We start from the raw sequence: 14297 nt of genomic DNA, 5'->3' as shown, positions 1-14297 counted from the left end.
GAGGCTTTCTCCTGGCTTCCGGAAAGGGAAATAACGTCCCCACGCGGGAATTCCACGGAGCTCCCTGACCTCCCTGGGGGCTGCAGGGTGGGGTGTGGCAAAGGCAGTGAGGTCACAGGTAGTCTGGACTGTCCGCTCATCCTTTCTCCAGGAGACAAAACCCGTAGCCCTTTTATAAAGCAGAACCAAACGCGTGGTTTTGAGAGCTGGAGAAGGCAGAGGACGCCCCCCAGCCCAGTCTCAGAAAGCAAGCCTGGAGAAAGGCGGGTGTGATATGCACTAGGACGGAAGGCTAAGATGGCATGGGGGTGGGAGGGCATTGGAGGGAGGGTAGCCTCTGGCGGACCCTCCTAGTGCCTGGGTGTCCGTGCACTAGTTTGGCTCGAAGGCCACCAGCTGGCCATGGGCCTTGAATGCCACACTGACGGGTGTAGAACCCAACAGCTTCTGGCAAAACCGCCACCTTTGCCTCATCTCCCGCCTCAGAACTGCCTGCAGGCAGCCTACAGATTACAAGTCATGCCGGGAATCCGAAGTTTTCGCTGCTGAGGATTCAGGAATTGAAATGATGCCTGCTTGGCCTGGGGAAGGCTGCACCCCAAGGCCAGCTGCCTGCCCTGGTTGGTTGCTCCCTTTTCACTTTTTTCAGGGGAGCCTGGCCTCAGAAACAAGGTCTGTACAGACTTTGGCCCAGGGCTCAGCGCTGGCACACCCCGCCCGCAGCCCTCTGCGAAGTCAGACAGAGGCCTTTCATGGCTTCAGAAGTTCCACCAGGTCCTCCAGCCGCAGGAGGCTGGAGTGGGTAACTGAATCCGACTCAAGGAAAAGAAGGCACAGTGACCTTTTGTCCCAGCAGAAGTTCCCGGCTCTCGGCTCTCCCCCGAGTCGGCGAGTCGGCGGAGGCGGCCGCGCCAGGGGGGCGAGGAGTTGCAGATGTGCCCGCGGGCCGCGGCTGCCCTCCCCAAGGCAGGGCTACCTCGCCCGACAGCGGGTCGCCGCGGTAGCCAGGAAGCCTGAAGCCCGACCCCACTCCCGGTCTGGGACCCCCCTCACTGCTGCCTCTTCCTTGCGCCTCGCCCCAGGGCTGGATCTAGCAAAGAGGCGGCCACACGGAATCAACACTCCTGGGGACCAGAGGTTCATGACGGGATGCGAGGTGGGTGCGCAGGCCTGGGGAGGGCGCACCCTGAGCCACTCGTGACACTGCCGTGGATGGGGGTGGGGGGCGCAGGTGGGGTCGCGTCTCCTTGGTGAGAGCCGGTGCCGGGGACGCGCGTGGCCGCCTTTGTGGGAGACTTGGGGCAAGAAGAGAAAAGCGCCCTCACTGGACGGGGGTGCGGACCCCACTGTGGTGCAAGCCAGGAGCGCACGCAGCCCATGCCCTCCCCTCGGTGTGGACCCGGCTGGGTCGCCCTCACCCCGCACAAGACCGGGATTGGCACTGCCCTCCCCCACCAGCCCTGGGGGGCCCAAGCCCATCGGCGCGCCCCTCCCGGGCGCTTCCCGGTCCGGCCGCCGCCGGCGGAGGGGCCGCACTCACCGCACATGGTGGCCGCTCTCGCGCCCCCGGGGCTCTGGGCTCGCGCTCTGCAGACACTCGCACTCCCGCGCCCGGCGATCTCACCCGCCGCTCCGCCGTCCGGCCTTTATAGCCCGGAGCCCTCCGCCAGGGGCGGGCCTGGGGCGGGCCTGGGGCGGGGCCGAGGTGGGGCCGGGGCGGAGTCGCCTCCCCTTCCTGCTCCCCATTGGCTTTCGGTTGTCGAGACAACGGCGGGACGGGGTCCCCAGGAATCGAGGAAGGGGGCGAGGGGCCGCTTCAGGCGCCAGTCCCGTCTGGAAAGCGGGTGGTGGGCATCGGGTCCTGGAGAGGGGCTGGGGGCTGGGGAGGGGGCTGGGAGCTGGGGGGCTGGAGGCTGGGGAGGGAGGGGGCTGGGGGGCTGGGGGCCTAGGGGGGGCTGTGGGGCTCGGGGTCTGGCGGCTGGAGGCTGGGGGCTGGGGAGGGGTTAGGGAAGGGTATGGGGGAGGAGTCTGGGGGTATGGGGGCGGGCCTCGGGTCTGGGCGGGGCTGGAGGGCTGGAGGGCTGGAGAGCTAGGGGGCTGGGGGGCTGGGGGGCTGGGGGGCTGGGGGGGGCGGGGCAGGAGCGCGGGGCTCGGGCAGGTGCCTGTTTCCCAGCCTGAAAACCGGTGGCGATGGACCCACTCCGGGGCGCGGGGAGGAGTAGGACCGCGTGTGAAAGGCACAGGGCACGTCGGGCGTGACGCGGGCCAGGCTCCTCGCTGCACCTGAGACGCAGCTCCGGTGGCCCGCAACCTGTCCCGCCTTCCGAGGAGAGAACCCGGCCCGGCTGGCAGAGGAGGAAACCGAGGCCCGGGGGCTGGAGAGCGACTTTGACAAGACGGGGCCGCCGAGCCCTGGCCGGGGAGCAGGTGGTGGGGGCAGTTCTTCCTGCACCGAAAGGACGCGGTTCCATCTCTCTTCCTCTAAAATTCAATAAAAACATATCCTCGGCTGAGGATTACATTTAAAACAAAAAACAAGCAAACAAAACAATTAGGCAGTGGCGGCGGTGGCCGAATTCCCGCCTGGTCTCCGCTGCGCAGCTGGAGCTCGGAGGCCGGGACGTCCCAGGTCCAGAGCCAAGCGGGGCCGCCCGGGGAGCCGCCCTCCCAGCGGGCCGGCCGGGCTGTGCGCGCAGCCGCCCCGCGCGCCGGGGGCTCCTCGCCGCAGCCAAGAGCCCCAATCCCGCCCCGTGACTCACAGGCCGGTGCTCCCCGCCCTGGTTCCCGGCTGTCCCCTCCCCTCCCTAGTGCGCTCCTGCCTCGGTCTCCTGTGGGAGGTCACGAGGACTGGCCCAACATTTGCGTGCTCTGAAGCCATCTGGTGTTTTTTACTTAAAAAAAAAAATCCTGAAACTCTTAACAGATCCTCCCGGTCACGGTGGAGAACAAAACGAAACTTTTTACATCATAGCGTGTCCTGATGTAATCTCTCATTAACTCACGTTGGCTGTGCAGGCCCTGAGGGGAGGGGGTGTCTGCTGTACACATTTACCCAACGAGGAAACTGGGGCGCAGTGACGGGAAGGGGAGTTTGGCTGGAATCGTCCTGATGGGGTGTAGCGCAGCCTCTGCATTCGCCCCTCAGCCTCCACTTGCAGGGTCACCCTCATTCCCGGGCAGCTGCCTCATGCCTGTCCTGGTGCGAGGGGTTCAATACGGAGTGGAAATAGGTCCAGCCTGGCCCTCCTGCGCTTTCAAAGTGGTGGGAGGCAGACACTTGTCCAGTGTCCCACGGAGCCAGACAACTCCAGGGGGGATACCAGCCGGTGCCAGGCTGTGCCAGGACTGGGCTGGGGTTGGGACTGGTGCCGGTCCCTGGAGAGCCAGGGTGGTTACCAAGGGAACAGATTCCAGGAGGGAGGCAGGAACAGGCATGTGCAAAGGTCCCAGCTGGGGACTAGAGCTCCAGTCTGCAGGCCAGGCTGTTCTGCCCCAGACCAGCCTCCGCCCTCTGTGACTGAGGCAAGGATGGGTGATGTCAGCAGGCCCTCTGATGGTAGGGGGCCCCCGGCTTCTAGCAGGGTTCAGATCTGTCCCCCATCCTTCTCTGGGATTCACAGCTCTCCATCGTGGAGCGCATGAAGGCTAGGCCCCCTGTGGAGGCATCTGCAGCTGCTGCTCGCCCAGCATCCCGGCTGCTGGGGAGACCAGCCCCTGAGAGTTCTTTGGGAGGACAGTGGCCTGGGCTGGGCCACACAGCATCCTGATGGGGAACCAGCAGGAAAGATGAGCTTATCCCCTTCGTGGTGGTGCAGCTGGCGGCAGGGTAGACTGGTGATGCTGGGACCCTCTTGTCATTTTTGGAGGCCCTCGATTCAGCCTGTTCTGAAGCCAGGGTCTACCCCTGAACTTCTCAGTAAGTTCCTGTTTGCTTGAGGCATTCTGAAGCGACTTCTTCCATTTGCAGCCAAGTCAAGTCCTAATTCCTTCAACCTGGAACTGCAAGCGGAGGTCCAAGGAAGCGGTCAGGCAGCTGGTGGCCCCAGCCCCTAAGGTCCCGCAGGCTGAAGCCTCCTCCTGCCCAGGTACAGCCCCAGTCCCCGGTTTGGGGAGATTGAGCAATCTGCCCAAAGTCACACAGCTGGGAAGCAGGGGGCTGGTCTGGACAGGAGGCCGCTTGGCCCTGTCGGGGAAGGAGGATGGGGGACCCGGTGTAAATGCCTCCCTAGCTTAGCCTTCTGTGAGGGTGAGCCTGAGCAGCTGGAGACAGGGGCACACAGGACCTGCTGGTGAAACAGGAATTTAGGGGAACATAGGCAGGTTTAGGGAAATTTTAGAATTGTGGTCCATGGGGAAAAAAAACACAGGGCTACAGAGGGGGAGAAGGTACATTTCCATAACACAAGGAAGCCAGGTGCAGTGACATTTCCATAAGACAGGGGAGCAGCAACAGGTATATTTCCATATGACAAGGGAACTGAAAGTAGCCCAAAAAAAGGTCTATATTTACAAAATAAAGAAGTAAGAAAGCCCAGAAGGAGTAAGAGGACAATGAGGGAGGAGGGTCTCAGGAGTCACTATAGTAACCAATTCGAAAAGGAATATTGACCAATCAGAGGGGATATCAGGACACAGGAACTACAGCCTTTATAAACCATGAAAACAGGAAGTCAGTAGGACCCTTTCCCGCTGCCCACATGGGAGTCTATTCTGTGGGGGTCTTTCCCTCTCCCCATGTGGGAGTCTGTACTTGTTCTTCAATAAATCTCCACCTTTGCTATACTACCCTCTGTCCGTGGATTCATTCTTCGACTCCGGTGGACAGAGAATCCGGGTTCCATTCCAAAAGTTCCATATCACTGGGGTGGGGCCAGTGGGATGTGGTGTCCAGCGCCAAGGCTGATCTCCACAACTGGTTCAGCCCCACTGTCCAGACATGACCTTGACCCCTCTAGCTAGGAGGATGGGACCGTGCACTGAGAATTGCAAACAGCAGCCACAGACATGTCTTTTTCACCTGTAGTTTTTGGGGGTTTTTTTCAAACCTCAAGTAAACTTTTATGTAGTTGGGAGATTTGCTCACTGATCTGGCTTCTCCCAAACAACCCAGAGATCTGCTCCCCAGTCTCTACCCCAGTCTGGCTGATCCCATGGCCGGTCTTGTAGACGGGAATACGCCTCTAGACACCTGTCACAGGCTCTGTTCAGGTGCTTTTTCTTGTGACATTTCCACGGGGGCCTGGGGAGGGTTGGGGTCCATGGTATGGTGAGGGCTGCCCTCTAACTCCTGCGGGAGTCCCGCCTGGCCTTTCACTAGCTCCCATGTTGTCATTGGCATCCTCACCACCGGTCTCCAACTGCCCCAGCTGGGCACGGCCTCTGGGCCATCAGGGGCGGTCATCTGTTCCTCCCCATCTCCTGGTACTTCTCTGAAAGCAGAAATGCCAGGCAGACCTGAATGGCTGCTCCTTGAGCCCAGGGCCATGGAGCACAGGGCTTCCCAGGCTTTGGTGGAGGCCTGGGGAGATGGGGACTGTTATAATAATCATTATGGTACTTAATGTTTGGACCTTAGAATGTAAGACTTAAAGCATGTGACCCTGTGTGGACTGTTATAGTAATGTTGGACTGTTACAGGAATGCTGTGTGGGACCCAGGAATGCACCCTCGTAGCTCTGCTTAGTACTGGTAAACAACCTATCTGATGGGAACGCTCAAAGCCGGTACACACCCATAGATTAACAGACCCCGGATGGATCCACATATGGCAGCCACTGATAACACACACACCAGCGAAGACCACGTCTACAGAGGGGTATATAATCAGTCAGTCTGATCGACCCAACAGCGCATAGCTCTCCTGTCACCAGAGCGTGAGGGCCTGTGTGTGCTCACGCCTTGGTTCCCAGCACGAAACTCTGCCCAACTAACTGTTGATCGATGAAGGATCCAGCAGCCAAAGGCGCCGTCTACCCCTGTGTGTGTGTCAGCGAGCATCGCCGGGTGGATCCTTCCCAGTGCCTGAGACCCGTCAGGAACTGGTAAATAAACCCCCTGTGTGCTTGCATCTAACCTGTTTGTCTGTGTGTAATTTCTCCGGCTCGGCTCAGATCTCGGTGCTGTCTCTGTGAAAGTGTCTGACCAGAAGGTATTGGCGCAAGCCTCAAGCGGATGGTCCAGACCACCTGTGCATGTCCCACTTAGGAGCAGCACCTTTATGGAACCCCCCCCGCACCTCGACATAGGTGACGGGCCTTAAGTATATAAGAAATAGAAGCAATTTGGGACAGGGACACAACATGTTGAGGCCTGCGGCTGGGAGCCCTGCATTGAATCAGTTCATCTGGGTTAGGTCAGAGATTCTAGGTGGTCCTTGAATGGTGTTGTTAGAAATAAGGCGAGCCCCCAAATTCAGGGGGCCTGGTAGAACACAAAACACACTCGGGAGCCAGGCAGCCAGGCAAATGTCTTTACTTCTGCCTAGGAGGGTGCACACACATGGTCTGGAAGCAGGCGCACACAGCAGGTGGCCTGCTCGGCTTTATAATCCCTGACGCATTTGACCGGTCTCTCACTCTTGATTGGAGCTCAGGCGCACAGTCTTTCCCGATTGGCTAATTCAAAGGGAGGGGTTGGCCTTCACCGTGAAGATAGTGGCCCCCAGGGGAGCTGCAAGCCATGCTGCCCACATGGCAGATGCCAAGTTACGCAGTCCAAAATGGCGGCTGTTTAAACTGCTTTTTGACAGAAAAGATGACTTGTTTCTTCTCACAATTCCCCCCTTTTCTTTATTTAAACTCTTTTCTTCAAACTCGGCTGACATTCATTGACTTTCATGTTCTACAGTGTCTAGGAGAAGACTAATTTGCTGTTTGGTCAATGCAGTTTCAATTAACCCTTGGATAAGACTCCCATACATGGGATTATGTGACATCTCGTCACTGTAAATCCTAATCAAAGGGGTGAATGTGGACACCATTGCTCCTTCCACTTTCCAAACCATTGCTCTAGTGCATCAGAGAAAGGACCCTAGGTCCCAGGTTCCAGCTCACTCATCACTAAAGCTGCCAGTGCCTAGGGCCTCAGTGATGGTCCGTCTGCTGTGTTGTCAGGGATGAATGTGCAGCAATGGCCCCCAACATTACACATGTTCCTCCTTTTTCTGCCAAATCTTATCCAAGGCCAACCTGTTCTCCCAGGTCATCCTCCTGCTGGCGTCTAGCTGTTCAGCTGTACCTTCAGCTGCATCTTGAGTGTAGTTAACAAGCCTTTGCTGGTTCTATAAAATCATTAATCCAGCCACATTCTTGTTCACAGTGAGCCACCAGCACAGGACAGACTCACACCCTGTGGCCATCTGACTTCTAGCCTTAAACTCCTTGGCGCCCCTCCCGGAACCCAAATGGGATCTGTGTGTATATGGGGGCTATACTCTCTCTCCTCTTCCTAGTCCAGTGATGGCGAACCTATGACACGCATGTCAGAGGTGACATGCGAACTCATTTTTTTGGTTGATTTTTCTTTGTTAAATGGCATTTAACTATATAAAATAAATATCAAAAATACAAGTCTTTGTTTTACTATGGTTGCAAATATCAAAAAATTTCTATATGTGACACGGCTCCAGAGTTAAGTTAGGGCTTTTCAAAATGCTGACACGCCGAGCTCAAAAGGTTCGCCATCACTGGCCTAGACCTCTGTCTGGCTGTGTGGACAGTGACTCACTGTGGGCCGCGGTCCTGAGGGTAAAGGCCACAGCCACTGAGAGGCCTTCACGGGGAGAGAGTCCATCCCAGGCAGGAGGGACTTAGCCGTTAAGGCAGGCGGAGGCCATCTGGGGATTCGGAGCTCAGTCTCATTTGTCTCCAGGCCCCCCTCGCCCATGTGTAACTGACGCCTGCAGACTTGAGCATTTAATTGTCACTGCAACTCAGGAACCCTCACAGTCAGGCCCTGCGCACGGTCTTCCGCCTCTGGACCCTCCCTCTGAGTTCTCAGATGGACATCTCAGCTCTGGACTTCTCCTTGCCCTTGGCCACCCTCTGCGCGGGGTGCTTCTCAACTGTCTGTGGGAGGGGTCATTTAAAATTTTCCAATCCAGTGCACACTGACAGTTACATAAAACACAATGGCAATGCTTTATAAAAACATGTAAAAACAAGCCATGCAAAATACAAGACCTACAAAACATCAAACCACTTCTCAATAAACATAAATAGAACAAACATAGCACAGGAAAAATTATTAAAATCACAAAAATTATACATTTCACCAAAAGTTTACCTGTAGGTGATTACTAGGTGTACCGGTTAATAATGTGGATTCTTTTTACTAGATGGAGTTACACATATGTTGATATAAATGCGATTTGATATGTATGCTATTTTGTTGTATTGACAACAAGCTTCAAAACTTCATATGTCAAATTTGTTGGTGTTGATATCATAGATATTTTTACACTTAAAAATGCCGAATTTCATGCCCCCTCCCCCAAAAAAAGCATTTGCAGGAAGTTTTAATTCATTACTTTATTTTGAAGAAAAGTGCTGCTGAATACTTTGGGAAGCTTATGGTGAACATGCTCCATCTCAAGATACCTGTGAACACTGGTTTAAATGCTTTAAAAGTGATTATTTCGATGTGAAAGACAAAGAACGTCCAGGTCAACCAAAAAAATTTGAAGACCAACAACTACAAGCATTATTGGATGAAGATGTGTGTCAAACTCAAAAACAATTTGCAGAAAGATTAAAAGTTGCTCAGCGAACAATTTCCGAATATTTACAAGCACTGGGAAAGATTTATAGGCAGGGAAATGGGTGCCACATCAACTGAAGGAAAGACAAATGGAAAACTGAAAAGTCATCAGTAAAATGATGCTTTAACGGCACGAAAGAAAGTCTTTTTTGCATCGAATTGTGGCTGACGATGAAAAGTGGATTTATTCTGAGAATCCCAAATGCACAAAATCATGGGTTGATCCAGGTCAACCATCAACATCAACTGCAAGGCCAAATCGCTTTGGAAAGAAGACAATGCTCAGCGTTTGGTGGGATCAGGAAGGTTTGGTGTATTATGAGTTTCTAAAACCAGGTGAAACCGTTAATACTGATAGCTACTGGCAACAAATAATCAATTTGAACCACGCTTTGATTGTGAAATGACCAAAATGTGCCAGAAGACACGGCAAAGTAATTTTGCTTCATGATGACGCACCATCACACACTTCAAAACCAGTTAAAGACACGTTAAAAGATCTTGCCTGGGAAGTATTAACCCACCCGCTGTATTCACCAGACCTTGCTCCTTCAGATGGCCACTTGTTCTGATCAATGGCACACACACTTTCTAAGCAGCACTTCAAAACATACAAAGAAGTGGAAAATTGGGTCTCTGAATGGTTTGCCTCAAAACAAGAAAAGTTCTATTTGGGACGGTCTCCACAAATTACCTGAAAGATAGGGGAAATGTGTAGCTAGTAATGGACACATTGCTTTGAATAAAGCACTTTTGATGTTTCTCTTGAAATTATCATGTTTTCTTTGATTACAAAATCCACCATTATTAACTGATACACCTAGTAATATAAATGATTGTAATTAATCAATAACTTTTGTCATTCTGCAACTGTAAATAAACAAAAAAAGTCCAATGATGTTTGCATTTTTAAAGATTTATCTTTGGTCCCATCAAGGTAATCAAAGTAATGGAAGAGGGAGAGAAGACAGATTTCAAAATAAAGACTGAACTGTGCTTCAGCAGCAGTTAAGAAAACACTATCTGACTAAGCTACTGAAGAGCAGACAAATACCCAAAGGACTGCACATTCTCTAAAGATTATTGTGCTCACAGTTCTTGCTTCCCTCAAGATTCTATATGAGATCACATCATAAAATCAGATGCGTTATTTTAAAAATGGATAGACAGGTTTGGTTTATCTATTGGCTCTGTGGTGTTTTCTCCATAAATATATATTCTCCTTTTTCCCCTCTCCTGTCTTTTTTTCTCTCTCTTAGATATCATTTGTGCTCTCTTTTCTCTCCCCTAATTATCTTTTCTCAGGGGGTTGCTTATATTGGGGCTATCGGTGTCGTGAGTACATTCATGCTTTGTTCCCTTTGGGTCATGTCTTGTTAAGGTGAATATTTTGGGATTAGTGTTCTACAGTCTATTTTCATCTTTCCTTTAGCATCCTTTTACTCTACCTCAACTTGACCTTTATGCCAAAACTCTCTTCCTCACTTTTCCCCTTTTGTTGTTCTGTTTCTCTTACCCTATCCCTGCTTTAGATTTTCCCTATTCCTTATTTTTACCCCCTGTTAAAATTTCACCCTACATATATATCTAATTACCAATCTCCTGCTCTAAACCCATATACACCTCTCTCTTCTCTTTCTTCACTATCCAAAGATTTTTCTCTCTCTGTTTTGTTGTTGTTTGCTTGATTGATGGATGTATTGGGGTTTTTATATGCTTGCATGTGAGATTGTTTTTCTTTTTCTTTTTTTTTCTGTTGTTTTTTCCCAGTTATTTTTTGCTTCTGTTTTCCCTCGCCTCGCTTGATATTAGTTGTTGTTTGTAGTTCATATCCAGGGATCTGTTGCTGGAATTTGTTGGGATTAGTGGCTATTCTATTGCAGTTTTCTCCCCATATAAATAGTTTCTTCCCCTCTTCTATTTCATTCTCTTTCTTTTCTCTCTTACTTTTTTTTCCTTTCCCCAATTTCATTTTTGCACTCCTTTTTTTTCTTTTTCTCTTTTTTCTCTCTTCTTTCTTCTTTATCCCCTAATTCTCTTTGATCTGGTCGTCATCTTTATTTGGGGTTATTAGTATCGTGAATATATTTGTGTTCAGTGCCTTGTGCATTGTGCCTTGTTGTGTTGTATTTTGTGCCTTTAAATCAACGCAGCAGAGAGAGAACTACATAACCAAACACCTGAAGAAGAGAGATTATGGGGAGACAAAGAAACAGCCCACATATGAAAGAAAAACAGCCATCACCAGAAAAGGAAATAAACGAAATGGAGGCAATGGAGGCAAGCAACCTGTCAGAGAAAGAATTCAGAGAAATGGTGATAAGGTGAATGAAAAGAATGGAAGACAAATTCAACAATATGTGTAAGAACCAAGAGGAAATGAAGAAGAACCAAGAAGAAATGAAAAATGACATCACTGCTATAAAGAACTCAATAGAAAGCATCAACAGTAGACTAGAAGAAGCAGAGGACTGCATCAGTGAGCTAGAAGACAAGGTAGGAAAAAATACCCAAGCAGAGCAGCTTCTAGAAAAAAAAAAAAAAAGCAGGAGGAGAGCCTAAGAGAACTTTGGGACAACACAAAGCGAAACAACATCCGCATAATAGGGGTTCCAGAAGGAGAGGAAACTGAGCAAGGAATAGAAAACCTGTTTGAACAAATAATGACAGAAAACTTCCCTGATATTGGGAAGAAAAGACACACAAATCCAAGAAGCTCACAGATTCCCAAACAAAATGAACCCCAAAAGACCGACGCCAAGGCACATTATAATTAAATTGGAAAACACCAACGACAAAGCAAGAATCTTAAAAGCGGCCAGAAAGAGACAGAAAGTTACTTTCAAAGGATCCCCCATCAGACTAGTGACGGATTTCTCAACAGAAAGACATCAGGCAAGAAGGGAATGGAATGAAATATGCAAAGTCATGCAAAGGAAGGGTCTGAATCCAAGAATACTGTACCCAGCGAGGCTATCAATCAAAATTGAGGGTGAAATCAAGAGTTTCACAGACAAAAAAGGACTATTGGAGTTTATTACCTCCAAATCAGCAATGCAAGAAATGCTAAAAGGTCTGTTGTAAAAAAAAAAAAGAAAGAAAGAAAGAAAGAAAGAAAGAAACAAAGAAGGAACACAGGGGTAAAGAATAAAAATGGCAACAAACAAGTATCTATCAATAATAACTTTAAATGTAAATGGATTAATTGCCCCAATCAAAAGACATCAGGTAACTGAGTGGTTAAGAAAACATGACCCATATATCTGCTGTCTACAGGAAACCCACCTCAGAAAAAAAGACGCACACAGACTGATGGTGAAAGGATGGAAAAAGGTTTTTCAGGCGAATGGAAATGAAAAAAAAGCTGGGGTAGCAATACTTATATCTGAAAAATTAGATCTCAAAGTGAAGGACATAAAAAGAGGTAAGTAAGGCCACTTCATAATACTAAAGGGAGCAATCCAACAAGAAGAAATAACTCTGGTAAACATAGACACACCCAATATAGGAGCACCCAAATACATAAGAAAACTTCTGGAGGAGATCAAGGGAGAGATTGACAGCAATACAATCATAGTAGGGGACTTTAACACCCCACTATCACCATTGGACAAATCCTCTAAACAAAAAAATCAGCAAAGAAACATCAATCCTAAATGACTCACTAGATCAGATGGAATTAATTAATATCTTCAGAACATTTCACCCCAAAGCCACAGAATATACATTCTTCTCAAGTGCACATGGGTCATTTTCAAAGATAGACCATATATTGAGTCACAGACAAAGTCTCTTCAAATTCAAGAAGATAGAAATCATATCAAGCATCTTCTCAGATCACAATGGCATAAAACTGGAAATCAACTACAATAAAAACAATCTAAAAAAAATCAAACACATGGAGACTAAATAGCATGCTATTAAACAATGACTGGATTACCAGAAGAAATAAAAAACATCATGGCAACAAACGACAATGAAAACACAACAATCCAAAACCTATGGGACACAGTGAAAGCAGCCTTGAGAGGGAAGTTCATAGCTCTACAAGCCTACTGCAAAAAAACAGGAAACAATGATAATAAATTACCTAACCCTACAACTCAAAGAGTTGGAAAGACAGCAACAAGAAAAGCCCAGTGTAAGCAGAAGGAAGGAAATTATAAAGATCAGAGCGGAGATAAATGACATAGAGACCAAAAAGACAATACAAAAGATCAACAAAACCAAGAGCTGGTTTTCTGAAAGGATAAACAAGATTGATGAACCTCTAGCCAGGCTCACTAAGAAACAAAGAGAAAGGACCCAAATAAACAAAATCAGAAATGAAAGAGGAGAAATAATGACAGACCCCACAGAAATTCAAAGGATTGTTAAAAAAATACTATGAACAACTCTACTCCAACAAACTAGACAACCTGGAGGAAATGGACATATTCCTAGAAAAATACAAACTTCCAAAACTTAATCAGGAAGAATCTAAAAATCTCAATAGGCCAATAACTATGGAAGAAACTGAAGCAGTCATCAAAAAGCTTCCAGCAAACAAAAGCCCAGGACTAGACGGCTTCACAGGGGAGTTTTACCAAACATTCAAGGAAGAACTAAAACCTATCCTCCTCAGACTATTCCAAAAAATTCAAGAGGAAGGAACACTTCCAAGCTCATTCTATGAAGCCAGCATCACCCTCATACCAAAACCAGATAAAGACAACACAATGAAAGAGAATTACAGGCCAATATCCCTCATGAACATAGATGCCAAAATCCTCAACAAAATCTTAGCAAATCGGATCCAGCAGTACATCAGAAAGATCATACACCATGACCAAGTAGGATTTATCCCAGGGATGCAAGGATGGTACAATATCCGCAAATCAATAAACGTGATACATCACATAAACAAATTGAAAGAAAAAAACCACATGGTCATATCAATTGATGCAGAAAAAGCATTTGACAAAATCCAATGCCCTTTCTTGATAAAAACTCTCAATAAGGTAGGAATAGAAGGATCATACCTCAACATAATAAAAGCCATATATGACAAACCCACAGCCAACATCATAATCAATGAGCAAAAACTAAAAACATTTCCCCTAAGAACAGGAACAAGACAAGGATGCCCCCTATCACCACTCCTGTTCAACATAGTACTGGAAGTACTAGCCGTTGCGATCAGACAAGAAGAAGAAATAAAAGGCATCCAAATTGGAAAAGAGGAAGTAAAACTGTCCTTATTTGCAGATGACATGATACTGTACATAGAGAACCCTAAAGACTCCATCAAAAAATTATTAGGTTTAATAAATGAATTCAGCAATGTAGCAGGATACAAAATTAATGCCAAGAAATCTATGGCATTTCTTTACACCAATAGTGAACTTTCAGAAAGTGAGACTAAAAAACCAATCCCATTTACCATCACACCAAAAAAGTAAAGATACCTAGGAATAAACTTAACTAAGGAGGTAAAAGACTTATATGCGAAAAACTACAGGACACTGAAAAAAAGAGATAGAGGAAGACATAAATAGATG

General features: G+C 48.6%; 1 protein-coding gene across 1 annotated transcript in view; it reads right to left on the bottom strand.

Annotated features, from left to right (window-relative positions):
- The window catches only part of GFPT2 (glutamine-fructose-6-phosphate transaminase 2), a 42002-nt gene extending 40309 nt beyond the window's left edge, over positions 1–1693 (bottom strand). The window contains exon 1 of the mRNA XM_059695651.1: positions 1541–1693. Coding sequence (XP_059551634.1) covers positions 1541–1547 — 7 coding nt within the window. The 5' untranslated portion in view covers positions 1548–1693. The remainder of the gene's footprint in view (positions 1–1540) is intronic.
- Between the last annotated feature and the right edge of the window lie 12604 nt (positions 1694–14297).

The sequence above is a fragment of the Myotis daubentonii genome, chromosome 5 (genome assembly GCF_963259705.1).
Source record: "Myotis daubentonii chromosome 5, mMyoDau2.1, whole genome shotgun sequence".
In the NCBI taxonomy this organism is placed as follows: Eukaryota; Metazoa; Chordata; class Mammalia; order Chiroptera; family Vespertilionidae; genus Myotis; species Myotis daubentonii.
The sequence above is the reverse complement of the archived record's forward strand: the minus strand, read 5'-3'. Positions and strand labels throughout refer to the sequence as shown.